General features: G+C 41.6%; 1 protein-coding gene across 13 annotated transcripts in view; it reads left to right on the forward strand.

Moving 5' to 3' along the window:
• Positions 1 to 26,454, forward strand: part of UTRN (utrophin) — a 631,944-nt gene that overhangs the window by 594,631 nt on the left and 10,859 nt on the right. For all 13 annotated transcript variants that reach the window (XM_019488372.2, XM_014605522.3, XM_059713704.1 and 10 more), the window contains 5 exons: positions 894 to 959; positions 12,779 to 12,937; positions 13,344 to 13,587; positions 23,120 to 23,228; positions 26,098 to 26,190. In XM_019488372.2, coding sequence (XP_019343917.1) covers positions 894 to 959; positions 12,779 to 12,937; positions 13,344 to 13,587; positions 23,120 to 23,228; positions 26,098 to 26,190 — 671 coding nt within the window. The remainder of the gene's footprint in view (positions 1 to 893; positions 960 to 12,778; positions 12,938 to 13,343; positions 13,588 to 23,119; positions 23,229 to 26,097; positions 26,191 to 26,454) is intronic.

Below are 26,454 nucleotides of genomic sequence, written 5' to 3' on the forward strand. Positions count from 1 at the left end.
GCCCTGCATTTCCCTTCAGAACATGCTCAGAAGCCTCCCTTCTGCCCACACGTGCTCCATGGGGAAAAAAAATACAAGTTGATATGTAATAGCTTGTAAATCCCCAAAAGTGTGGTCAGAATAAAACTGTGACTAGTGACTGCTTGGGGCCAAAGGAGCAGGAGAATGATGGCCCTTCCACCTTTAAATTATTAGCCTGGTGGTTAGTCACTTAACTCAGGAGTCACACACCCAGATTTTGGAAGCGGGGGGATGATTTTGGACTCATACTTCCCAGCAAAGTGCATCATGACATGGGCTAGATATTGCCCAGCTCACTCTCCAACCTTTCTCTTGAAAGTGGTCTGCTGAAGAACCAAGAGGGGGAAAAGTGTGGTCAGTGGGGAGGACACTTCCTTGAAAGAAAAGGGACCCCTAGGTTCTGGCTCCTGCCCCAGCTGCCAGTGATGCATGCTAGTATTGCTGCAGTTTAATTTAATGCAAGTGGTAAATTGTCTGTATAGTCTCTTGATGCCTCGGAGTTGCCTAGAATCCTGGAAATTACAGAAGGCCTACATTTTATTCTTTAATCTATCCTTAAGGAGAGAAAGGTTTACAGGTTTCAGTACATCTTATGAATACTCCTTACATGGAGAAAGAGGGAATTTCAGTTTTTGTAGGTCTTTTGTTACTGCTTGTTTCACTATATTTTTAATTATGTTAAAAACCTGAAGCCCCTGTCAATCATTATAGCATAAGTTAAAGTCATCATTCAGCTAGGTGCTCTCTCTGTGTGAACAACCAGTGACTTAAGAACTTAGACCCATCACCTATTACAACCAGGCCTGAAGCATTTTAGGTACCAGTCTGATCTCTCTGTGGTTTCCCATAGTCACATTGCCCCTTTCTTTCAGGCTGGCCCAAATGGAAAGGACCAATGGCTCTTTGGTCACAGATAGCAGCTCCACCACAGGAAGTGTGTAAGTAAATCATAGAATTAGAGCTACTGGGGAAGGCCAGTTCTCTAGTATAATCTTCATTGTTTGCAACACTGAATTTTAGATCCAGTTAAAGAGAATAATCAGGACCCTAAAAATGCTTACATAAATTTCATGCTTCCAGAAAGTAATGGCATAAATTGGCAATATTTATTTAGCTGGAGGCATCATTTAGGCCATGTACAAGCATTGGCTTTTCCTGGAAGAAACCATGAGTGTACTGTTGTTCAGGATTTTTCTCCCATAATAAAAATGGCTGCTCCAAGAGAGAAATAACTTAGAAACAATCAGGGTTAAATCACTCCTAAGAGAGTTTCTCCTGGAAGAGGGAACATCTGTACACTCAGGTCCTGTACACTACTGCTGTTCTCTCCTACACATGCTGAGATGTGTGCAGAGGGTCCCTCTGGCTATGCAGTGTCAGCATTGAAGTCTCTCTGTTCTTCAGGGACTCAGCACTCAAATGTCTGTTTAGGTGTCTCCAGATAAGTTTTTCTACCAGAAGATGGCAAGCTTCTTTGGGTAGATGTGATATGTTTTATTAGAACAACTGAGTAGTTGGAAAAAAGTTCTTTGCAAGCTTTCGGGCACGAGCTCCCTTGTTCAGGCATAGGAATGGAGATCTTAGAACAGCAGAGGCACCCTATACCTGACAAAGGGTGCTTGTGCCCAAAAGCTTGCAAAGAACTTTTTTTCCAACTACTCAGTTGGTCTAATAAAACATATCACATCTACCCAAAGAAGCGTGCCTGCCAATGTCCTTAGACCAACACTGCTTCAACCAAAAACTCTACCAGAAGAACAAACCTGGGAGAATTCTCCCAGATTCCTTGAACTTGCATATGCAGCCTTAGTGAAGTGAAGAACTGTACCTTTCTCAGCAGTTCTTCTGCAAGAAATCAAGTCACTTCAACTGGAAGAAAAGCCCATATAAAGTCATTTTAATCTGTGTTTCTTTCCTAGCTTTACCCATTAATTTCAAAGCAAAATGTATTTGGTGGGGTAATACACGGTGCTGGAACAGTCTTGTTACATATGCGTATGTTTCCATTCTTCATTGTAGCTGCCATTGGCCCATCTGCCCTTAGAGATGAATATAAAAAAATCACTTTTATTGATTTTTTTTTTTATATATTACTGTCATTTAATATTATTTAATATATTACTTTACTATAATATTATGTTCTCAATAAGTGAACAATGAAATTATTGTAGGACTTATAGGATAGTTTGCTTGTAAAAAGGATTTGAGATTTTTTTTCTTATTAATAGAAAAATACTACTGATTTTTTTTTTTAATGGATTGTGTGATTTACTTGCCACCATTTAAAACATGTTGTTCAAGTATTCTGGTTTTCTCCACCTAAATCGTGAGTTTTGTGAACTAAACCAGTTTAAGAGGATAGATCTAGCTCTTGAATTCATTTGTAATGCTTTTGATTCTTGCAAGGGAAAGGTAAAGAGGTGTTTTACTTTAGAATGAATGTATTTATTCTTTCAAAATATAATCTTTTAAGGTGATTTCAAATAATTTGTTTTTAAAGGTGCATTTAAGCTAACTTTTAAGTTGTTTGACTTGTTCCAGCCTCCTTAATAATGAGGCCATACACTATTGACATGAAGCCAACTAGCCCTTTTGATTCATTTGAAAAAATCACAAATGCATTATTACCATTCGATCTGTGTACATAAAAGGGAAAGTGAACTGCTCATACACTTGGTTCAGCTATTTTTTTTATTTAATTTATCAAATCAGGTGAAGAAGCAAGAGCTACATACAATGTAATCTAAATCAATGTGTGCATATCACCTGTCAACTCAATTGGTAGTCATTTGATTATCATGGATTATCAATTAAAGTCAAACACTTGTTGTCTTCTCTTTCTTCTAAAGCTTTTAAACCTTTACACTTCATGGATATAAAACTATCTGCAAGTTTCATAATACAAGATAATTCAGTATGTTTACCATGCTGCATGTACTAGGTGGACTGTGAAATTTGAGTCGTGGTCCTGTAGACAGTGTAATAAAAAGGGACTGATAGATAAAATAAGTGAAATGGGTGGTCACACATTTCCAAAAGTAGAGTCACAGGTATCGAGAAAGGCAGCAACATTCACTCTTCTTTCCAGTTGCATCCCAGTGCTGCTTGCAGATGTTTCTCAGGCTTTCATTGAAATGTGCCTGAAGAATTAGGATCCAGATTTCAATCCCTAAAACATTCAGAAGTATATTGATTCAGAGTTCTGGTTGGGCCTATTACATACATGGCAATGAAAGTCAGATCCACCCAGAATTCCCTCTGCCCCACCACTCTCCCCGCCCCAGTAGCTGAGAAATTGGGAATCTGGATATTTGGTTCAGGACATGCTTTAGACTTAAATGTGTTAATAGTATGAATGAAGTACAGGTGGATGTAAATAAGCTAAACTTTATAGGGAGTTTATCCTCTAGGTCCACATTTTTCAGTTTGGGTCTTAACATATTTGGGCAAAATCCCATTTTCTTAAAGCACTTTGTTGCACTTCAGGGAATAATTACTGATCTGGAAATCAAGTTCTGAGCATCTCATAATCAGAGCTCTCTTCTGTGATGTTATTTTATCAGTTCCTGAGAGTCCTTCAGTTTATTGCAAACCTGTAATAGGGACAAAGTCACATTTAATACTGGAAAGCTGCTACATCTGTCTTGTCTGCTTAACCTTCTTATTAACAAACTTGTTAACACATTTCATGCTCAAAAGAGCTTATATAAGAAGACTTCTGGATTTGAATGACAATGGGAAAATTTCAGCCATCAGTTAAATAGCAGAAGAGCTTTGGCAGCAATATTCTGGAGTATGCTGTAAGCTTAAGTGGTTGTTTTTCACAGAATTTCTGTTTCTTCCTTATTTCTCACTCTTACTTTGTTATTCCAAACTCACTATGATTTTCCCTTCTCTAAAACTGTTTTCTCCTAAACTCATATATCTTGAACTTCATTAAAATAAACATTTTCCTTGATTAAACCCTATTGGCTGAAAGCGTGGAAGATCTTTTGTGCTGAAACCTCCCTAATGTAAACACAGTATTTTGATATTAATATTTTAAAAGGGGGGAATTTTTTCACTACATGCCCCTTACCACATGTTTTGGAAGAAAATTCTAAGCATTTGGACAATCCTGCTGCTTTAAATTTTATAGGTAAATTTTGTTTTAGCAAATATAAATAAAGCTAATGGATATTCATTTTTAAATTAGATTGATTTTTGATGAATATAAAGTGAAAATGATTGGGGAAAAATATTCTTTGTTCTCAAAGAAGCCCTGGCCTTCCAGCTTGAGAAACACTGATTTATTTTAATTAAAAGAAAATGAATATTGTTGGAAAAACAGAATGTATACTTGTGTACTAATGTATTGTGATAATGGAATATAATGATCAGTGTGAAGCAACAAGCCAAAACTTAGTATAGTATTACAAAGTTTTGATTTATGTTGACATCATCTCTAATTTTTAGACTTTTGTGAAATAAAAAATGTTAAGATTCATAATGCAAGTAATTGTCTGCATTAAGCCTCCTTGTCATATCCACCAGGACATTTTATGTAATAGAGATGTGTGCTAGAATTATTTAGAACATACAGTTCTTATAATAATGATACCTGTTTCATTGACCTCTTTCCTGCCAGTCTCCTACTCTGCCTGCTATATTGCTGAATGCTATTAGCATTTTACTGAAAAGCATTTTACCTGAGAAATTTGGCAGCACAGCCAGTAGGATGTTCCTCGGTGTATAATGCTTAAATTATTTAATGGCATTTATGCATCTGACAAACATCAAGTTAGAGTAAGTAATTAATTTTAGTTTGTAATCAAATCAAGAAAAGAATAGAAAAGAAAAAGTAAAAGGGGGGAGAGAAGTTTGAAAGTTCTGTTGAACCTTCAGGGTTTTGATGTTTCTTGGGACACCACTAAGTTAAAAAACAGTTTATTTAGGATGGAATATGTGATATGTAATACGAGAGCCACAATGAAAATGAAAACGTGGAAATGTAATTACCACAAGCACATCCAATTTATAACATACAATTTAATTTATTATCCGCTTCTCTTAATCAAATAGAATCAAGAATACACAAGGGCACAGGATGAGTCTGTCAGAAAATTGGATCTTTTTTTTAACAGCTTCTGAAAGTCATGGATAACTGCACTCACTTGCCCTTTGCTCCCCACACTCCTTTTCATGTAATAGAACCATATCCCTATTTGAAGACACACACACATATGTATACACACACACACACTAGTATATTTTAAGTGCAGATCTCCATGGGGTTTTTTCCTGTGATGCCTCTCTTGAGTCTTACTTTCCTCCAGGTCTTTTTATATAGCTTCGTTAGTGTTGTGATTTTGCTACCTGCGGAGGTACTAAACACTTATCTGCTGTGGTCTGATGTACCATTCCTTTTCATATTTCTTCCTTGGACCCTATGTAGGCTGAAAATCTTTAGGGAACTGACTCCTGAAATAGAATAAAGAATTAATTTTTCAGTACAGTGCTCTTATTCTGGTTGCTGCTTACCATCTTCCATCAGTTCCGGGGAAGAAAGAGTGCTAGATTCACAGTATGAAAATATCTTTTGCTGGAGTGCTTTTGCCATCTCCTTGTCTTGTAGGTCACCATGAAGCCCTGCGATAGAACTTCTGAGCTAGAAATAGATCTGTCTTAATTACTGTCATGAGATTTGTTAGTGCAGACACAAGGTCCTCTCTTTCAGACAAATAATTTGGCAAGACAGACAGAAGGCAGGAGAGAGACTCTGGGCAAAGATTTATTTTTTCCTCCTTAAGTATATTTCTTCCGTTTATCAGGTGTTCATTGAGAGGGAATTCTATCAGTCACTGAGTATGCTGCTTAAAATGGACAAATCACTACTCCCAATCTTTGTCCTCTATGTTGGATGTGAGCTTGGCACAGTGAGAGAGAAAGGGTACCATTTGCTCCGTATTGAATTAATATGGTTGTGGATTCTGAAATAAGAAAATAAGTAAAGTTCTTCATGGACAGTTTGTATTTAACTGTCATCCACACAGCAGCTGGTGGCAATGCAGTGAAGAAGCCACGAGCAATTATTTTCAAATTAAACTTTCTAGTGGTTTATAAATATTCTGGTAAAAATTTGCAGGTTAAACAGAACACTGAGCTTTGACAGAATTTAACCATGTAAGAGCTGAGCTTTGCGAACACTTAAAAAAAAGTGCTATTTTAGATATTCAATCTAACTTTGTTTAATGAATAAGTCTAATTTAGACAAGGCTTTTGGTATCTGTTTTAAAGCCGATTAACCAACCTGAAATATTTGATACTGTATATCTCCTGAACTTGTCTCCTTTAAGATGCGAATGTCCCTTGAAAAGTACTTAAGGAGCAACCTTCGTTGTAACGGGTGCTTTCTTTTTCAAGGTGGTCAGTGAAACACATGGACAAGCTATGTTAGGACAAGATATGTTAGGACCTGTTCCAAACTTCCAATAACTACAATAGCCTTTGAAGTAGGTTATTAGTTTGTAACTAAGCCTTGGGTTAGTAATAGAACAAGCAAATATGAGTTTCATCAAGATCATTTAATTTGCTGGAAGCATAAAGAAATCAGGAGCTTGTTCTTCTAGATAAGAAAAAGAAATATTGTTCTTTGTCTTCATTGGCTGACTTTGTTCATCAGCTTTCTCTTTTGTCTTTGAAGGATTTAAAAGCGCACACAATCCCAAATAAGTCTGAATGTTATGTGTATATTAAGTGGAAATAATATATTAAATGTATTATTCTTTATTGGTTTGCCTGTAAAGATCAAGACGGGGGCAACAATTACATTGTCATTTATTTTCAAGGAGACAGTTGCTAAAGATAGTATACAAATCACATGTAGGAATGAGTGCATACTATTTTGATTCAACTTGAGAGTAGTTGCTTTCAACAGCAACTTTCAGTTTTCACTTTAGGCTTCAGTAAGCTAATAATTTATAACAAGAACCTACTGGAGAGACAATTACACAAATGGGGAGTATAGTGGGAAGGAGCTTCTCATCTGCTACTTTTGTAGCTACCTTTGTACCATAAATGAGCACATGTGCAGAAAAATACTGTAAATTGGAATGAAAGACAAGACCATCATCAGAGATAAATTGTTAGTTTTTTTCACTTATAATGCATATTCATCAGGCAATACTTAATGATGAAACTTTATTTTCACATCTAAATGACAAATCAAAGTGTAGAATCCCGTCTAATGACTTATGATATTGAGTAGAGAAGTGTTTCCATATTAGTCTAACTTAGGAATTAGTGTACTATGAAAAGTGTCCAAATCAGCCACTCAGGGAAGTGACACCAGTTTGTTCTCTAGTAAGAAGAGGTTTTCTGACAAAAGTAAACTAACATTCCACTTAATGCATTTGCAAAGATTTTGGCATAGTCTCTAGTACCTTACATAACAGCCATGGATTTTTGTATCAGTTTTGCTATAAAGTGACATCTTTGCCTCAGCACCTTAGGTACACAATTTATTTATAATTCTCATGAGCTCTAATACAAATCACACCACCCAAAGGCATTAGTGAAAATAGGGGGTTCCATTCACTATGATGGCTTTATTGTCCTTTGGATAGTCATTGCCATCCAGATAGGTGGTATGTAGCTCACATATACTTGTGTTTTTGTTACATTGGTTATCAACAAAACTGTAGCTGTGTCTGCCATCCAAACTATCCACTTTTATTTTGTGGATAATCTGAATTTGTCTGCACACTTGAATTTTTTGGATCAGAAAGGTATATTATAAGTGCAAGTTGTTATTTGTTAGTAATGTTCTTTAAAAGGCCATTTCAAGTGCAGCATTAAAATTGGATTTGGAATATTTTCCATGTAACCAATTTTCCATGTTAACTTAATTCTTTTAAAAGGCATTGGTTGAGAATTCTTTTGTATTATATGGCAGTACTATTAGTTGGATTGAGGAATCAATAGTTAGTTTATTGTTATGGAGGAAAAGTTCAGGACATGAATTAAACTTTGTTGAAGAGAATTAGGCTGTTTAATAGCATGCCAATATCCATTTGAATTAGACCCTAAAGAAGTTATATGTTCCCGTTTTAAGATCAGATTTTCCCCAAACAGGAAACTTGCTATTCATAAAATATCTGCTTTAACTCTACATTTATTATTTCTTTTTTTGTTTTGAGAAAAAAAGACTTGCAGTAAGGTAATTCTAGAGACTGGTTAAATAATTACTGAGTTAAATAATTTTCCTCTGGGAATTCAGAGGTCTGTACTAGTAACTTACCTTAAAGGCTTTTGCTTATTGCTTAGGAAAGATCTTGGCATAAAAGTTTTCTAGCTATATAGCTACTGCATGGGGAAATCTTACTCTTTCAGTCATTAATGGGATACAACTTATTTTTAATAAACATGTAAACATTTATTTTCCAATCTAAAAAATGGAGAGATGATGTGATTTAAAGAAAGAAATCACTATAACTCATCAGCAGATAGTTTATGGGTTAGACTTCTTATATTTCTGACTCGTGGATTATGTTGAAAAGGTGTTGAATTAATTTTTATTTTCTAGTATTTGAGTTTCTATTATTTCTTTGCGCTGCAGTCCATGTTTTCCAAGGATTGTTGCTTCCATACTCAATAAAAAGCATGAACTTATACAGATTCCTAATTATTCTCCAGGTGTGAATTCCTGGCACCACTGAAGTCTGTGGCAAAACTTTAATATATTTAAAGGGACCAGAATTTCACCCCTCATGACTTTCCCCATCCCTCTCTACTCTTTCTCTCCCCACTGTTGGAACAGATTCAACTTACTTCATAGCAGGCATGATCACTCTTTCACTTTTACTCTGCACCCTGTCCCTTCTCTGAAATCTTCTGCTGATTTAGCACCATAGGCTGCATCCAGACAAGCGAGCATGTGCCTGTTGTGGTGTTTCAAAGCAGTTTGAGATGCCGTAAGAGGCACTCTTAAGAACAAAAAAAAAAATGTTTCCCGCACTACATATTTGCAGTATGGACTCTAAATTTGATACCGGTAAATCTTTCTATGAAAAAATAACATGCTGGAAAAATATGGCATAGGCTGGGTCCTCCAGAGAGACGCTATGGCCCCTGGCCAGAGCATCTCTATGGCTGCCGTATGTCCCTGCTGCTCCATCCACGGTGCTCCCTCTAAGCTGCGTGGCATGTGCGGCCATGCAGGCACCCCTGGCAGTGTCCAGCAAACTGCCTCAGAGTCCTGGGGGAAATAAGAGTGGGGCAAGTCTGCAGCAGTGGATCAGACCCAGGTGCTGTCCCAGGTAAGTAGGGACGTGGGGGTCAGAGGGTACTGTGTGAGGGGGGTGGAAGGACTGTGGGTTGGGGGGTACTGCTTGGGAGCAGTGGATCCCCTGCCCACCCCCTGCATGGTGCACAGCTCCTCTGTAGCAGCAGCTGTCAGGGCACTCATGCCTGCTCTTGGCAGAGACTCCCAGTGATATGGCACGGCCTTAGACTGGCAGCTGTACATGGCGCCAGCCCGACCTGCACGTCCTCAGGCAGGATCAGGCCGCTCTTGCTGTCACCCGTGGCTTCCAGCACCGTAGGCAGAAGCTGCGTGCCCTCAAGCTGGGCTGGGTCCTGCTTCCATGTACCCCATGTGCCATAGGACTGGGCCAGGTCTATACAGGCAAGACCCGGCCTGGCCGAAGGGCGTGCAGTTTCTGCCTGCTTCCCGGAAACCATGGGTGACAGCAAGAGTGGCCCAGTCCTGTTTGAAGGTGTGCACCAGTGGCTGGGCCAGTGCCACGTGCAGCCGCTGGTCTGAGGAGGCACTGTGCCACCAGGGGTCTCTGCCAGGAGCGGGCATGAACACCCCAACAGCTGCTGCTGCTGCTGTGGGGGAGCTGTGCTACATGCTGGTGGCGGGCAGGGGACTCACCCCTCCCAAGCTGTCTCCCACCCCCACACAGCCCCCCAATACCCATATATACCCCCACAATCCATCCACAAACCCCACACTACCCCACAAACCCTACACCCACCCACAAATCCCCCCAACTCCTCCCAGAAAACCACACACACTTTCCCCCTTGCAAAACCCATATCATCCCCTCAAATCTTGCACCCTGCGTGCCCAGTCACCAGATAGGATGGGACAGGACCTGCTGGCAGGAACTGTGGCTGCAGGGGCAACTGCCAAACTGCAGCCCTGCCCCATGTCCACACTAGTGCTGGGACATGCGGCCTCAGCCTCAGGGGGGCTCCTGGTCCCAGGAACCACTTCGTGGATGTAATGGGCTGTGGGGAGGAGTGGAAGTGGCAGCAGGGGTGTGTGTGATAGAGATGGGTTGTGGGTGGGGAAGAGCTCTGGGTAGGAGAAGCTGCTTAGAGCCCCCTAGAGCAGCTTATGCAGGGGGAGGCCAGTTTGGAAGGGAAGCAGCTTGCCCAGCCCAGTTGGGGCCTTCCCAGGAATGGCAAGTGGATCCCTGGGGCCTGGGCAGAGCTGCATGGAGCAGAACAGCAGTGTGTGGCACTGCTCAGAGCCATCAAGCAGCGGGTAGGACAGCTGCAGCTGGACTCATGTCCTGATGCTAGGAGGGAACTAGCGGGGCAGGCAGGGGCTGCGGGTCAGGAGTGAGGGGCACTGGCAGGGCTGTGGTTTGGGAGTGAGGAGCAAGGGCTGGTGCAGCACACCTGCATATCAGTGCTGTTCAGCGCCCCACATCCTGGTGAGCAAAAGGGGCAGGGGGCAGCTCTGATTTTTCTATGATAAAAAAATCCCCAGAAGCAAACACCAAAGCATATAGATATTTAGAATTTGGTTTATGATGATGATAGAGGCATTGGTAGGCTTCCAAATTGCTTTAAACTTGTAAATATATCAGTAAAACATTGTTGAACTGATCTCTCTCTATATAGTGGTGTTTCATGTTAATCATGGAAGAACATGGATTTTGGGTATTGTAATGAGAGAATTTGGGTTTTTTATCAGAGAATTTGCAATTTTCAAACAGCAAACACCAGGATTCCCTTCTGGTGAGGCAAGTGGCAGGATCTGGGCAGAGGAGCCTGCCCAGGACCAGCACTGGGAACCCAGCTGGAGGGCAGATGAGATGGCTGACCTCCTGGCCATTTGGGGCCAGGAGGACATGTTTTGACAGTTTGAAGTGGGCCACCACAAGGAGTACATCTTCTGGCCAATAGCTGCCCAGAAGGCAGAGCGGGGACATGACAGCAGTGCCTCCCAAAGATCAACTGTGCCACCACAGCCCACTGGCAGCTGGCCCAGGAGTGCAGGTGGCTCTGCTGCAGTGCCCAAACCACAGCCCAGGTGACCATGTGGTCCCTATCTGGGTCTGGCAGGAACACAGCCATGGGGCCACAGGTCCAAGGGGGTAGATGCTGTCTCAGGTGGCAGCAGGTCATAGCCAGGCAGCAGCCCCCACTGCCAGTGTGCTACAGTGGGTAGAGGGTGCAGGGGCCACTCCAGGTTTGGGCTGGTTCAGCAGTCCAGTTGGCACAAGGGGCCTAGTGTCCCCAGATACCAACTGGCCAGGCCTCAGAAGATCCTGAGGGCAAGTAACCCTGAGATGCCCACCAGGGTAGCTTTTTACACTGCTGGGGCCAGCACAGATGCTGGCCCCAGCCTATATCTCCCCCTGGCTGAAGATGTGGGAGGAGCTGGACAAGGGTCAGTGTTCCCCAAGTGGCATAATTTGCCCCACACCAAAGTGCATGTTCAAGTGCACGTGCTGAGGCACAAGTCTCTGGCACAAATTTGTGCCACTGCTATTTGAGCTGCTGCAAGCACAGGTACGTGCATGTGTGGACGTGCCCATAGGGTACAAAAAGAGTGGGCATGTAGAAAAATAGGGTCAACAGAATGTTCTAGCCATAACTGAGACATTCAGGTCTTTCAAGTAACTTCTCCTTTGACCACAGGCAAGACAAGTTAATTATTTTAAACGTGAATGGATTGTATTCATTGGAAGCAATCTAGTACTTCCCTCAAAGAATCTGATGTATCACTTACGTGAACACCACAGTCTGAAAGACTGGGAGACTTGGGACCAGTTCCAAGCCAGTATCTCCTTCTTTCTAATGTCACTGCCAGTCCACCCTATTGAACCCCCAATCTGCCTTTATGGTAACTTTTCAAACCTCTGCCCATGTGAGGCAGAGTACTGTGAACACCGCTGTCTGTAACTTTTACAGGGTAGGTGGAGTATGAGGCCTACTGTTTTCTCCTGCCTGAGACACAGTGCCAGCTATTTACTGTTGAAACATGCAACAGCTGTCAAAAAAACCAACACGGTGTGCATGTCTGCACACTCTCTCCCGCTCTCTCTCTCTTGCTTTAAGGCATTTGAAATCGGTCATTGCTGACTTACCACTTTTTCAGCCATTTGGATTTTGGCTTATTTGCTTCTTATAGAGATATCAACAGCTATTGTGTTTTCCTTGTGCATTTAAAATAAATTGGCCCCAGAATGGTGCAGAAGGTTGTTTCTTTCTCACATATTAGGTTGTGGTGTTTATATATCTTTTTTAAACTGCAGAATGTTTGTCAGCAACAAGTCAGCAAAATGTTGATGTATCTTGTTCACCCACACACAACTGTGACAAGAGTTATACCCTAAAATCTTGGCAGTTCACATATCTCTCCTCAAGCCATCTTTTCCTTTCTTTTTTTTTTTTTTTTAGACAAACTTAGCAGAGCTATTAGCTCAGTGGCACGTGTGTGTGAACGATATCCATCTGTGTTGTTTCATTACTCTAGGGAGGATGAGCATGCCCTTATCCAGCAGTACTGTCAAACTCTGGGAGGAGAATCACCAGTGAGCCAACCTCAGAGTCCTGCTCAGATCCTGAAGTCAGTGGAAAAGGAGGAACGGGGAGAGCTGGAGCGCATCATTGCTGACCTTGAGGAAGAGCAGAGGTCTGGTCATCTTCCCTTTCTGTACCTTAACTTTAAATCGTCTTTAATCATAAACAAGCCATTTTATCATGGTTGCATAAATGAGACAAGAACCAAAAGAAGTCAAGGAGTTCTAGTAGGAGTTGGAAAATCAAACACTCTGAGCAACACGACTCTTTGCAGACAAAGCTCCTGGGGTTGAGCAAACACTCTTCCTTTCAGTGAGTAGCTAGTTCACTCCTACATCTCTGTGCTGCTGTTATCACACATGTGGAGTCCAGACAGCATCTTAGGATAAGCTACTTAAACCGCATAGATACAGATGAAGAAAAGATTTACTGGATTAGGGAAGAGATTTTAAATTTCTTTTCCACATATATTGTCATGAAATGTAATCTCCCCTGTTTTTCCTCATCAATTGTATTAGGAACCTGCAGGTGGAATATGAACAGCTAAAGGAACAGCATCTTCGGAAAAGCATAAACCCTCTCGGGTCACCCCCGGACTCTGCTGTATCTCCCCTGCACACTTCTGAAGATGCTGAGCTCATTGCTGAGGCCAAACTCCTAAGGCAACATAAAGGTCGCCTGGAGGCCAGAATGCAGATATTGGAAGATCACAATAAGCAACTGGAGTCTCAGCTTCACCGGTTACGGCAGCTACTTGAGCAGGTAAATACACAACGGCACACAGCTGCACCCTCTGCAGACTTTGGTGTGGATGAGATGGCTTTCAAATTTGCAAACACATTTTCAGTGGACGTTTCAATTTACTTTGGTGCACTCAGTGTTCACACAGAGGTTCAACAAAGTTTGTATATATTTACTTTCACTTCTAGATATATTTGTAATAGCCAAAATCAAAACTGAAGCAAAATGAGCTTCAGAAATTCCCTATCTATAAAAACTGACATTTTTTCTTAAAATAGACCATTTTGTGTAACAAAGGGTTCTTAGCACCCTGCAGCTGTCTGGCAACAGACAAACTGCAGCTGATAATGCTGATAATGAGCGACATGTGGCATTACTATTCAGGCATTCGCTTACAGTGCTTTTTCAGGAACTCAAGAAACATCTATGATAAGTTCAGCACAATGCAGGCAACAACATACAAGTGTAGTACTTGTTCTCAAACTAACTGAAAAAGTAAAAAAAATATACCCTCCTACAACCATTCATCCCAGCCACACAATACATCCATTTAGTCCTCAGCTCCCCATAGCTAAAGTTGGGCACCACACCTTTTTCAGGGTGACAATGACAGAGATGACCACATCAAGCATCCTGGCCTTAAAATGGAAAAGATAATTCCAAAGAAAAGCCTGGAAAACTAGACTATTCCTCCACTAGATCTTTTGAATCTTGTATGTACCTGGCAGTATAGGTACAACTGAATGTGACAGATGCAGCCTGCTTGCCAATCTCAGTGGTGTTTGGGGTCTTATTTTACATCTTGCAACATGGTAGGTTGTATTGATATCACTTGCAAAATTTTACCTGGATAGAGAAAGAATTGGCTTGTAAGGACTGGTTTGGTTTTTCTATTTAAACTGCAGGAATCTGGATGACTTCAGAATTTTGCATCACTGTTCTCTTTCAAATTGATTCAGATAAACTGAAGTTTAGTGTGACAAATATTCCTAGTCCCTCCTGGGCCAAATGGGTGTTCTCAGCTGGTTCCTAATAAACCAGCTTTTCACATCCCATAAAACAAATGTTCCCATACTGTGGAACTATCCCACCCATGTTACAGTCCCAGAAGAGACGTCAAAGAATAAGTCTGATCTATGCATGTAGTTTCTGCAGGTGGTTCTGATAAAAGAGTAATAAAAGAAATTAAAGAGTATTAAAAATACAAGAGTATTAAAATGCATCTTCCCTGGTGATAAATCGGTTCTGCTCGTGGAGGACCTCAGCCGCTGTTGCTGTCTTCCTGACATTTTTTACCATCCTCAAGTGACTTAAATGTTTAGAAATGATGATAGTAACAGACACAGTGGTTCATGTCAGTGATCCATCTGGACAGTATTTAATATAACAGTGGCTGTTTCTAAGTGCTTAGAAGAAGGTTTAAAACCTTCATAATAACAGGATGAGCAATAACATGCACACAGGGGAAGTTTCTGCTGAGCCCAAAGTAGGTAGTAATTGGCTTATGTCTTAAAGCAAGAACATTTCCATCCATTAAAACTTTATTCTTTTAAATGTAACGGTGGATCTGCTCATTAGTCATATAATTGTGTAATCCTTTTGGAACCATAAGCTGATAAACTTCATGTGGCTTTGAAGGTAAATTGTGTTGGGCAAAACAAGAACAACAGCAGTGATGATGATGTTTTATCAGCTTTGCCTTTTGATTTTTAGGTGTTCGCTATGTCTTGTTTTCTGTGCAAACAGTTCACCTTTACTATACCATTCCCAATTTTAAACCCATTATAGCCATAGACAAGTGTTACATTTGTAGTGCAAAATACACCTGTTTAGCGCTGTGAAAAGTGAGCGGATAGCCATACAGGCAACTTGTAGCACAGAAAAGGGGGCCAGTGTCACAAAATGTTACCTCCTTCCAACAGGAAATTCTTGGCAGCATGACATTTTCTTGCACTGTGTGTAATGCCTGTACAGTTGCATGTGATGCTATTGGACATGACTCAGTCCTCCAGCATCCCAGAATGCTTTGCTCTTCAGTCGGCCATGGCTCCAGCAAGTCTGTCTGTAACTGATGTTGAGCTCTGCTGCCCCAGGAATGTGGAGCCACGCACACATGTTGCCATGCAGACTTGTTTCTCAGATCTGTCTGTGCCTATGTAGAAGACAGTCCTTCCCAGTCCACACAGGGGCAGATTGCAGACTATTCCCAGAGTACTGCCCACTTTGAGGGTTTATCTTCCAAGCTGGCTTGGCACATCCTGAAGTTCTCCTACCACTGCTCGTTATCTCAGGTCCCCAGAATGATTTGCCCCCAGTTCTTGTTGCTTGCCCTAGAAACCAGTACCCAGTCTAAAAAGTGGTCTGTGAGCACCCAAACCTGCATGATGTCCAGTGTGACATTGTCCTCATCATCAGCCATGTTGCTGTTGGGGGACAAAGAGGAGAGCTGGAGAACACTTGTGACCAGAGCCTTGGTCAGGTCATCATAGCCATGTTTGGTGCTGCGTACCAGCTTACACACAGCTTTGCCATATAAGAGGTGGCAGGCCTTGACTCTGTCCCAGCAGGAGTGTAGCATGCACATGGCTTCCCTACACTGCTGAATCAGGAGCTGGTTAGGGCATGCAGGCAGCAGGGATCAATTCTGGGCAAGCAACATAACAGATGAGCTTCAGGGAATGGAAACTGATTCGGGGAGCTGTGGTACTATACTCCCAGTGCGAGGAGGAAGTCCCTGGGTAGGTGTGGTCCTTGGGTTACCAGCCAGTTGGCGTTTTCTGCTCTGCTTAGCTGCCCTCAAGATCCTCTGGAAGTAGGGTGCCCCTGCCAAGCATGTCCCACCCCCCTGGTTGTGGAGCATCAGCAGTGCACGCTCTTGCCATCCTTTGTAGTGCTCTGGACAAAAGGGCACTTGAACGGCTCTACACACACACACATCAGGCCGCATTTTTGTGGCTCTGCAAATTCCCTAGAAATTCTTAGTGCTTCAAATAAATGCTTTTCCATACCATAAGTCACCTCTTCTTTGCCTCTTCACACTTAACCAGTCCATCTTTTGTCTCTCTCAACATTAGGAGAAACTTCTGTGTTTATCGTTCTGCCAACCCTTCCCTGAATCGGTTCTGGTTTGCTGAATCTTTCTGGTGATGAGAGAACCAGGCCAGAGCCCAGTAATCTAAGTGCAGGACCACTGATGTATATAATGCTTTGGTAGCTTTCACCATGCTTTTGTAATGACCCTAATATGTGTTTGCTTTTTTTTTTTAACTACTATACATTGAGCAGATATTTTCATGAAGAGCCTACAGTGATGTCCTGGTGGGTTTTTTTTTCCCCTGAAAGATTTGTTTAGAACCTGTCATTGTTCATGACTTATTCAAATGTTACCATCCAGTGTACCTTGAACTTACTTGCTGTGAATTTCCAGTTCATTAATATATTGATTAGGTACCACTAGTCCTAGTGGATAATTTGGGGCATCCCACTATTAATCTCCTTCCAGGCTGAGATTTGGCCATTTATTCCTCCTGTTTGTTTTCTTTCTCTCAACCAGTTCCTGGCCAGCGACCAAACATGACCTCTCAGCTTGCCACTACTGACTCTCTGTGGGAGTCTCTGTGAAGAATTTCATCAAAGGCTCTTTGGAAGTCCAATTATTTATCACTTCTCTCTAACTTTTTCCATTTTCTCAAAGAACCTTCCTTTTTTTTTCTTGATAGTGTAAGTTTAAAGATCATTTTTTCTGCTGATGAGATGGACAATTTACATGGAAAACTCTCATTAGGCTGAATGTCAGTTTTTCTTTTATAGCCATCACTAGTAGTTGTTTAAAAACTAATGGTGTCCTATTTACAGCTATCCCTGGACAAAACTGCCATTTTATGCTATCACTTAACTCAGTGTCTTCTGTCAACTGCAAATATCTCCCTTTCATTCAGCTGCCTAGTTACCATGTATAGCCCTCTGATTGTCGTTTGGGTTAATAACCTGTCAATGAATCTGAAATCATTTGGGATGTTTTTTCTCCAAGAGATGCAGATGTGTAGGGAGGGGGGAAGAGGAGGGATCTCATGAAATTTAAAAGCTGCTCAGTTGTAATAGTCTGATCGATGTATGCAAGCCCTGGAGGAAACTCTTCAGGGAATAAATTTAACAGGAATATGCATATGCATTCACATATGTAGTCACCTATTTTAGGTCACAGTACAGATGAAAGCATGCTATTTTTATTATAGGAAGCCCAGCAAATTGGTAGCTGTCACACAATGTTGTCATTTTTGTCCTCCTGATTGATTATAGTGCCAAACAGGAAGGTGAAACAGAACTGGCATGTGGCAGCTTTGACACCAGCATGTTAAAGAGAAATATTCTCCTTCCTTCTTTAGCCCCTACAGGTTCCAAGAAATGTAAAATAGAAGCAAAATGTCCTTGTTACTAAAGACATTAAATACTGTGAGGATTCTTTCCTTGTGGGTCAGCAATCTATGGCCCACAGGTTGGATCCCAGTTTGCCAACTGATTTCATCTGGGCTGTGGCACAGCAGCATAAATAAAGGCAGAGACGCTGACACAAGTGCTAACCTAGAGAGAGTGCCCCAGATCCCCTCCTTCTGTGTGTGCCCCTTCATTCTTCTGTTCCACTTTTTGTTGCAGCCTCACCTGTGGCCATCCCAGCCCTCCTTGCTGTCTTTCACGTGCTCACTTATTGCAGCTGCTGCTTCTCTCACCACAAAATGTCATCACTTGTAGCAGTCAGTGATGATGGGAATTGACAAGAAGGGGTAAGGGACAGTGGTGGCTACAGTAGAGGGGCATGAGAGTGAGACAGCAGCTCTTGGCACAGAGCAAGGAAGACCGAGATGGCAGCAAGCATTCTGGTCTGCCTTATTTTGACCTGTTGCTGGGTAAAAGTTGCCAAACTCTGATGTCTGGCTTGATTGTGCAATATTGTAATGAGTCAGAGTTTACTAGATTACTTAGAAGCAAAGGATCATCCCCTAAGGAGAAACAAGGGTGGAGTACAGTCCCTACTTTTCTGTTAAAAAGCAGAGGAAGAGATTACCTTGTTCTGCAGCTGGTTGAGTGGAGTTGTCACTAGTTGAGATATCTAAGGTGGGTGCCTGAAGGGTTTTTGTGGCTCTTTGGCTATTCCAAAGCAGCAGCAGGTAACAAGGGAAGGAGAGAGAGAGAGAGAGAGAGAGAGAGAGATTAAGAGTCTCTTACCACCAAGAGAGAGGAGATAAGCACAGGCTCCTGTGGGCTAAGTGCAGGCTCTTTCCTTCCAGCCATTCCTCCTCCCCCTACTCACTGAGTCATGTCATAGGCTGTTCCCTGCAAGTGGCTCCTTCTCCTCCCCAGCCTCTCTTGAAGCAGGAAAGTGCTATAATAAATTCATTTTTGAAATGGGGTGCTGCTCAGTTCACAATAGTTATAGAGGAATGCCTTGAGTCTAAAAATGTTGAGAACCACTGCTCTAAACTCTTCCTAGGTCACTCCTGAGAAAAGACAAATGCAAGGAGTGTTCTGTAATAGGTGTTCCAATCTGCCATAAAATTGCCTCCGAATTTTCAGATTCTCAGGGGAAAACACTGCCTGCACCTTCTGTCTTTATTTTTTTTCACATGAACATATTTTCCATCTTTACAAAAATTAGAGATGGGAGCTTTCCTCTCCCATTGTTTTTTTCCGACTCTTTGTGCAGCAGCCTGGCACAAAGCAGTCCATACACAAGGGAGCATCCGGGCTTATTTTTGTATCTGACTTTTGATAATTCCTGCCAGCTTCAAATACGAATGTCTGAAATTTTCTGCAATGCATGTGAGTGGCTGATGGAGGAGAGGTTAGAGTGTTCAATTGTGCTGCTACTGGGGTCTTGTGGGTACACCATTTATTGGGAGCTGGGATTTTGGGGTTTTCAGTGTACTCTGTACACTTGGAAAAAACCTTTAGCCATTTTGAGCCTAAGTTTCCATATCAGTAGGAATGTGATTTTTTTTTTTCAAGGGTGGGAGATAAGGGTGAAACCCTTTTGCTCCTCTGACTAAAAGATGTATTTTTTAACAACTGGCTCAATCTAGAATGCTGTCTCCACTCCCCCACACCCATATCATCAAGTCAGTACCCAGGGCAGTTCTGTCTGCTTTGCCTAAGTTATGCCACCAGCAGTAGTGTACTCAAAACAGGCATATACTTTTTTGCAGTGATCACTTGAAGTGTAGGATTTGATTATCTTTATCCGTATATTCAGGAAAAGTATGCATGCCTCAAATGTTGTGTATTGGTTTAAAAAATGTCTAGCCTTGTTTAAAATGCAGCTGTAATATTTGATTCTCAACTTCTGTACCAGTGGGTTCCATAGACCAACCAATGACCTCTCCTTCTGTTTGTTCTAAGCTTGTTGGTCTTTGAATTAAGCAAACTCCCTTGCTCTCTGAGTATGAAAGCATACCTTAGAGGGACAAATCAGTTTTCACTTTTGCCTAATAATCTGGGTCCGTCCGCATCTCCGTTCCATCCTAAATAAATCCTGGTTTTGCAATTTCTTATTAGGCTTAGTCTGACCCCACTATACCTTTAATTCCGAAGTGTCTACTGCCATAGTAACACACTGTATGAAGTCAGGTCAAAGTACTAATCCTCTGTATCCTTCTCTGAACCTTTCTGGACACAATTATAGCTTTGAATTGAGGCACAATTCTACCAGTATTTACAGTTCATATTTTCTCTGGCTTTCTAATCTCAAGTCTGCTCTTCTTCCCTGCTACTGGCTTTGTTGTTCAGGAAATTGTTGTCCTAAGTAAAGTAATTCCATTAATGTATGAGAGTTATTTCAAGCTCTGGCCAGTACAGTTCTAGGCTGTACCTGAGCCAAGATTGTCATCTGTACACAATTTTATGTATTGACTTTGAGACTATCCCAGCCTTCCCCAAGTGAGCTCTCTTTTTAGAGCAGTAAAACTGATTTTACCCTCTAGATGTATGTAGACTTGACAGTGAGTAGCAAGTGACTTATTTACTTAACATGCAGCTACAATGCATGGGAGCTTCTTGGTAGTAAAGTACTTAAGTAATCTGAAAGTATTTTCATTTCTCTTTATTGCCTGAATGCAAATAAGTATTTCTTGATTAATCTTATTTCTTCAAACTGGAATTACTATTGTCCTAATGAAGAAAGGATGAGACTTGGATAGAGGAAAGGCCATATGGTTGAAGTGCCCAAGGGAAATTTTCTTCCTAATTTCTACTAAATATGAAAGTGAAAAAATTTGCATTGCTGAACAATTTTCAGGTTTTCTTCTTTTTTTTTTAATCTTCAAGTTGTGTGAGGAAAGTGAATGTTTGATTTGGAAAGGGGAGCAGGGTTTTTTCCAGAACAAAAGTTAATTGTTTTTACATATTTGGCTTTCCCTGCATTGATTGAACCTTATTCATAGTCATTTTAGATACTGTTTCAGTATAGATACTGTTTCCAAAATCAGAATGTTAAAAAGTTAATTTTTTGTGTGTAACTTTGGTGGCTGCTTTTTAAGGTTTAATTAAATATGACAGTTGTTAGATAGTATGAGTAATTTGCATTCAGAAGGCTAGATGATAGCAAAGAGAGAAGTGAAGGCTGAAAACCTGCTTCAGATGTAAAAACCTGATTTTTGTATATCTAGAACTGTTCACAGTGGTCACTTTTGAATATTAAATTTTGGGAGTGCTTGAACAAAATCTCTCCCAATATTTTTAGTAATTACAGTGTGATGCAAACCTTTGATGATTTCCCATTTATGCACACATACAGACAAATATGTACATGAACACTCATAACTAAACATAACTGCTTATGATTATGGGCACTTGGACATTTAGCTGACTAATATGAGTTTGCTTGGATCTGATTTTTTTTTTTTTTTTTTTGAAGCTATATAACCCCCTCCCCCACATTAAGGCTAATTAGCTCTGGACTCTCAGGCTGCCTGAAAATCTGAGTAATGCATTAAAAAAAGGTGTCTGAAATATTAAACTTAGTTTCGATGTAGTTCTTGGTCTTTGCTCGATCTGAAGCAGATGAAGGGAATTTTATAAAATATTGTAGAACTGAACAATTATTCCATAGCACTTCAATACCACATGTAATCTCTGTCTTTTCAAGGCGACCAAATAGAAATAGGATTCAGCAGTGGGGAAAAGAAAGCATGAGCAGTGGTGTTTACCCCCTGGGTGCCAGAGCTGTGTGAAAGCAGAGTCCACATTGGTCTGTTGGTGAGCTCATGGCACCTGGGGAGCTCCAGCAGGAGCTGGGCTGACATGCCCATGAGCTCAGAGAGCTCACTGAATATGTGCTGTAGCCACCTCTTAGACCTACCCGTATGGCACAAAAGCACACAACCAAATACTGCTTTAGTCTCAAGGCACTAGCTGAAGCTTAAGTTTGATCCCAATAGCCATGTCCACATGAGCAGGGGCATGCCTTTGCAGCAGCACAAATAGTGGCAAATTTGTGCTGCTCCTTTGTGCTGTGGTGCCTGCCCCTGCTTGTGTACTTTACAGCAGGACACATTTTCCTGTTGTTCCATGTGCTGGGGGCTGGTGGACGCGGGGGCTTGCTGGGGCACAGGGTGCCTTAGCAGGAGCTAGAGCCATTCCCTGCACTGAGGCACCCTGTGGCCCGGCACCCTGGGTGCAGCAGCTGGCTTGGGGCGGTGTGCCTCGAGATTGAGAAGCAGGAGCTGGCTGGGGCACAGCGTGCCTCTAGACTGGGAAGCAGGCAGCCCTGGGCTGGCTGCTCCCTGGCTGGCTGGGGCGCAGTGTGCCTCAGCACGGGGACTCCACATGCCTCAGTATGGGGACTCTTCAATGGCTCTTTAATTGGCATGGTTTGCGTCGCTTTTCTTCCAGGGAAAATCCTGGTTGAAAATTTTCCCTGACACTGCAAATTAGCAGCACTGTGCACTGATTAAGGTGCAACTCATGCAGTTTGTGGTGCTGTAAAAAGGTTTGCAGTGCCCCAGACCACACACATGCCTGCACATATGGATCCAGCCAGTGAAATCTAATCAAACTGTTCAACAAGTTCATTCAAAAAGTAGTTGAGACCAGAAATTCTCAACGTTTTTTTGGCTCAATGCACTCCTTGTCAGACTTGAGGCACCCCTCCATAACTTTTGTGAATTGTGTGGCACCCCATTTCAAAAACTAATTAATTACAGGGCTTACCTCCTAGCCGAGACTGAGCCTGTCCTTATTTGCTTATTTTCTCATGCCTGAAGGCTGAGCCTGCCTTTATCAGCTTGTCTTGTCACCCTGGCTTATATCTCCACACTTCCTGTGTCACTCTTCAAAGGATCTTGCGTCACCCCAGGGTACCCCAGCATCATGGTTGAGAATCACTGGCAGAGACCAGCCCACAGTGGAGCAGATATAAATCAGTGAAAAAATAAAAAATAACGTAAAAGGAGGAAGGGAAGAAAGAGAACAACCTGTATCCATGCACATTCACTTAACATACAGTTTATAAGATTTTCACATTGCTGTAATAATGAATCTCTTTCTCTTAAATCTAATTTAGCCTGAGTCAGATTCCAGAGTAAATGGAGGCTCTCCCTATACATCACCGCAGCATTCTGCTCTCAGTTTTCCACTTGATCAGGATCTGAGCTCACAGTTTCATCAGTCAGGTCAGTACTTCGATCACATGTTACACTGGATTTATCCATAAATGGTTGCCACTAGTTTTATTTATACCTCCATGAAATAACTAAAAATGTACAATGGGACCAGACTTGCACAAGTCTTATTGCAGTGGGCACTAAATGTTTACAAGGCTGACACAGTGAGAAGGACTGATGGAGTGGTGTGATTTGGAGAATGGGGAGTTTTAACTTCTGTCAGCAAGGTGTGATAATCTGTTTGGTGTCATTTGCCCTTCATCCTCTTTGGGCCCCTTGCAGACATTCATTTAAAGGCACCATGAGATCTGATCTACGATCCCAACAGTCAGACTCCTGCCATACTACGCATACATGGCAAGAGGCCTGATTAAGGAATCAGGTATCATATCCTCATCATGTCATATTGCTGGTACAGGGGGATCCCAGGCTCCCATGCACTGGCAAGTAAAAAGCCAGTCAGCTGATGCACCCCCAAGGCTGGGAGCAGCAGCTGATCAGGGCTCCCAGTCTCAGGAGTGTTTGGGAGGCAAGGGTTCCCATGCATTTCAGAGGCTGAGAATTGCAAACAGCTGATGCCTGACCACATGTGCAATTTAAGGTATGATGGGAACCAGCCACAAATTATTGCCACAGCCAGAGCCACATCATTATTATCAATGATGGAGACATCAGTGTCACAAGTGGGCTGGCCAAGTTTGCCGATGACACCAAACTCTGGGATAAAGCATCCACACCTGAGGACAGGAGGGTGATCCAGGCAGATATTGACAGGCTCATGAAATGGGTGGATGAGAACCTGATGGTGTTCAACACCAAAAAATGCAAGGTTCTCCACCTTGGGAGGAAAGACCTGCAGCATGCTTATAGGCTCAGCAGTGCTATGCTGGTTAGCACTACAGATGAAAGGGACTTGGGGGTCATGACTGACCACAAGATGAACATGAGCCTTCAATGTGATGCTGCGGCTAGTAAAGCGAGCAAAATGCTGGCTTGCATTCATAGATGCTTCTCAAGCAAATCCCAGGACGCCATTCTCCCATTCTACTCAGCCTTGGTGAGGCCGCAGCTGGAGTACTGCATCCAGTTTTGGGCTCCATAATTCAAAAAGGATGTGGAGAAGCTTGAGAGAGTGCAGAGAAGAGCCACACGCATGATCAGAGGTCAGGATAACAGACCTTATGACGGGAGGCTGGGAGCCATGGGACTCTTCAGTCTGGAAAAGCACAGGCCCAGGATCTGGGGGTACTTCTGTTCACCTCCAAGTGATGACCAGGTCAAATGGTCACAAACTCCTCTGCGACTGTTTCAGACTGGACATAAGGAAGAACTTCTTTACTGTCCGAGCCCCCAAGTTTTGGAATAGACAGCTACCAGAGGTGGTTCAAGCACCCACTTTGAACACCTTTAAGACGCTTTTGGCTGTTTATCTTGCTGGGATCCTATGATCCCTGCTGACCTTCCTGCCCCTGGGCAGGGGGCTGGACTCTGATCCTCCAGGGTCCCTTCCAGCCTGAATGTCTATGAAATCTATTACACATAGTTTGTGTAATAACTTTGGAGCTTATTCCTTGTTTCATTGTGCTATTAATTGCATGAAAGTGCGGTCAAGTTACTACTTAAAACATGATTAAGTGGTTAATCACATCTTCAGTGTAACTTCTGCCAGAGACCTTAGTGTCATTTGCCTTTCAAGCAGGGGAATTACTGATGCAGTTCTTTCATGCCCTGATGACAGTCTTCCTTCCCGTTAGACTGATGTAACCACAGCAGATCTATGCATCCTGCTGTCTGAGGACAGGTGACAAAATTACTCATCATTTAAAGATAGCAAATTGGAAGAGTTGGGCTTTTTTAGTTTCCATATTGTAAATGTCATTCTGAAGCTCTACTTCTACTGCCATGCTGATGAAAACAAACAAAAAACCCCTAATGCGGCCTAAGTTGTGCCAGTCTATATTATATTCTCCCTAAGAGGAATCTTTCCCTAAGAGGTTATTTTACATCTTATGCTGTTGGAACCTTGTTAATTTGCTGTGGTGATTGGGAACTATTGCAGATTGCTGCATTTTGAAAATTAGGGTAAAAATAAACTCATTAAGAAAAACAAGATTAATCTTTACTAAAAATAAATGGGAAAATACCATTCCTGGTCTACAAATCACCCAAATTACAGGTACTTGGATTTCTGTTATGTTAACCATTCGAAGAATATTACTGGATTTAATTTTTATACTGACATATATTCAGAACTTTTCTGATGCCATTGCCATACATCAATGAATTTATTTATGGTGTTGCATAATACCATCAAATTGGAGCATCCAGAATTCCTTATCATTCCATGGGTTAATGTTAAGCATCTGTTTAAGGTGAAAAAAAAGAATTTCAGCATTGGTGGAGTGGCTGATTCATATTGAATGAAATCTGCTTGAAGATAAAAAAAAAAAATCTGTATGATGTGTTTGCTTTGGAAATAACATGACAAATTGTTTGAAAATAGATTGGAATATGGAATGTGCAGCTGCCAAATATTCTTAACAAGATGAGAGAATAATTTATTTAATCTAACAGTAAGTTCTCACATCCTGCTTCATGGGGTCAATTCCCTTTCATGAAATCTCAAGCACAGTGGTTGAAGCTTAATAATAGAGAAATGAGATCAACTGTAAATTGATTATTTAAACATCTACCTCCCTCCCCCAAGACTGGCAATTATCAATAAGCAATTATAACACATTAAACTACAAAGGCATCAAGTAGAGTTTTTTGATTTAAATATAGGAGCATTTACCTGGTTGGATGGGAATGACTTCCATATTCTGTTTTGTCCATTTTTCTTTTCTAATTAAATTCCTTGCTCATCTTGCTGGCATAGGTGCAGATGATTTGTTAGTCCCACCTCATGATACCAGCACAGATTTAACAGATGTCATGGAACAAATCAACAGCACATTTCCAGCTTGCTGCTGTAAGTATTAAGTGTCATGAAACCAGTGTCTTTTTTTACATTTTACCATGTTTCTTTCTCCCTGTCATCCTCTGGCAAGATAACTCAGAACAGTATCAAACATGAGTCTGAAGATTATTTTACAAATATGCAGTATATTGACTAAGAAAAATTAAATTTAGCACTGATAAGATGACTTGCCAAGATGTATAGACAGTGTGATCCTGTTCTTTGAATCTGCCCAATATATACAGCAAGTGATAAAGTAATGCCAAACAAAATAAT

The sequence above is a fragment of the Alligator mississippiensis genome, chromosome 1 (assembly GCF_030867095.1).
Source record: "Alligator mississippiensis isolate rAllMis1 chromosome 1, rAllMis1, whole genome shotgun sequence".
NCBI classification, from domain to species: domain Eukaryota; kingdom Metazoa; phylum Chordata; order Crocodylia; family Alligatoridae; genus Alligator; species Alligator mississippiensis.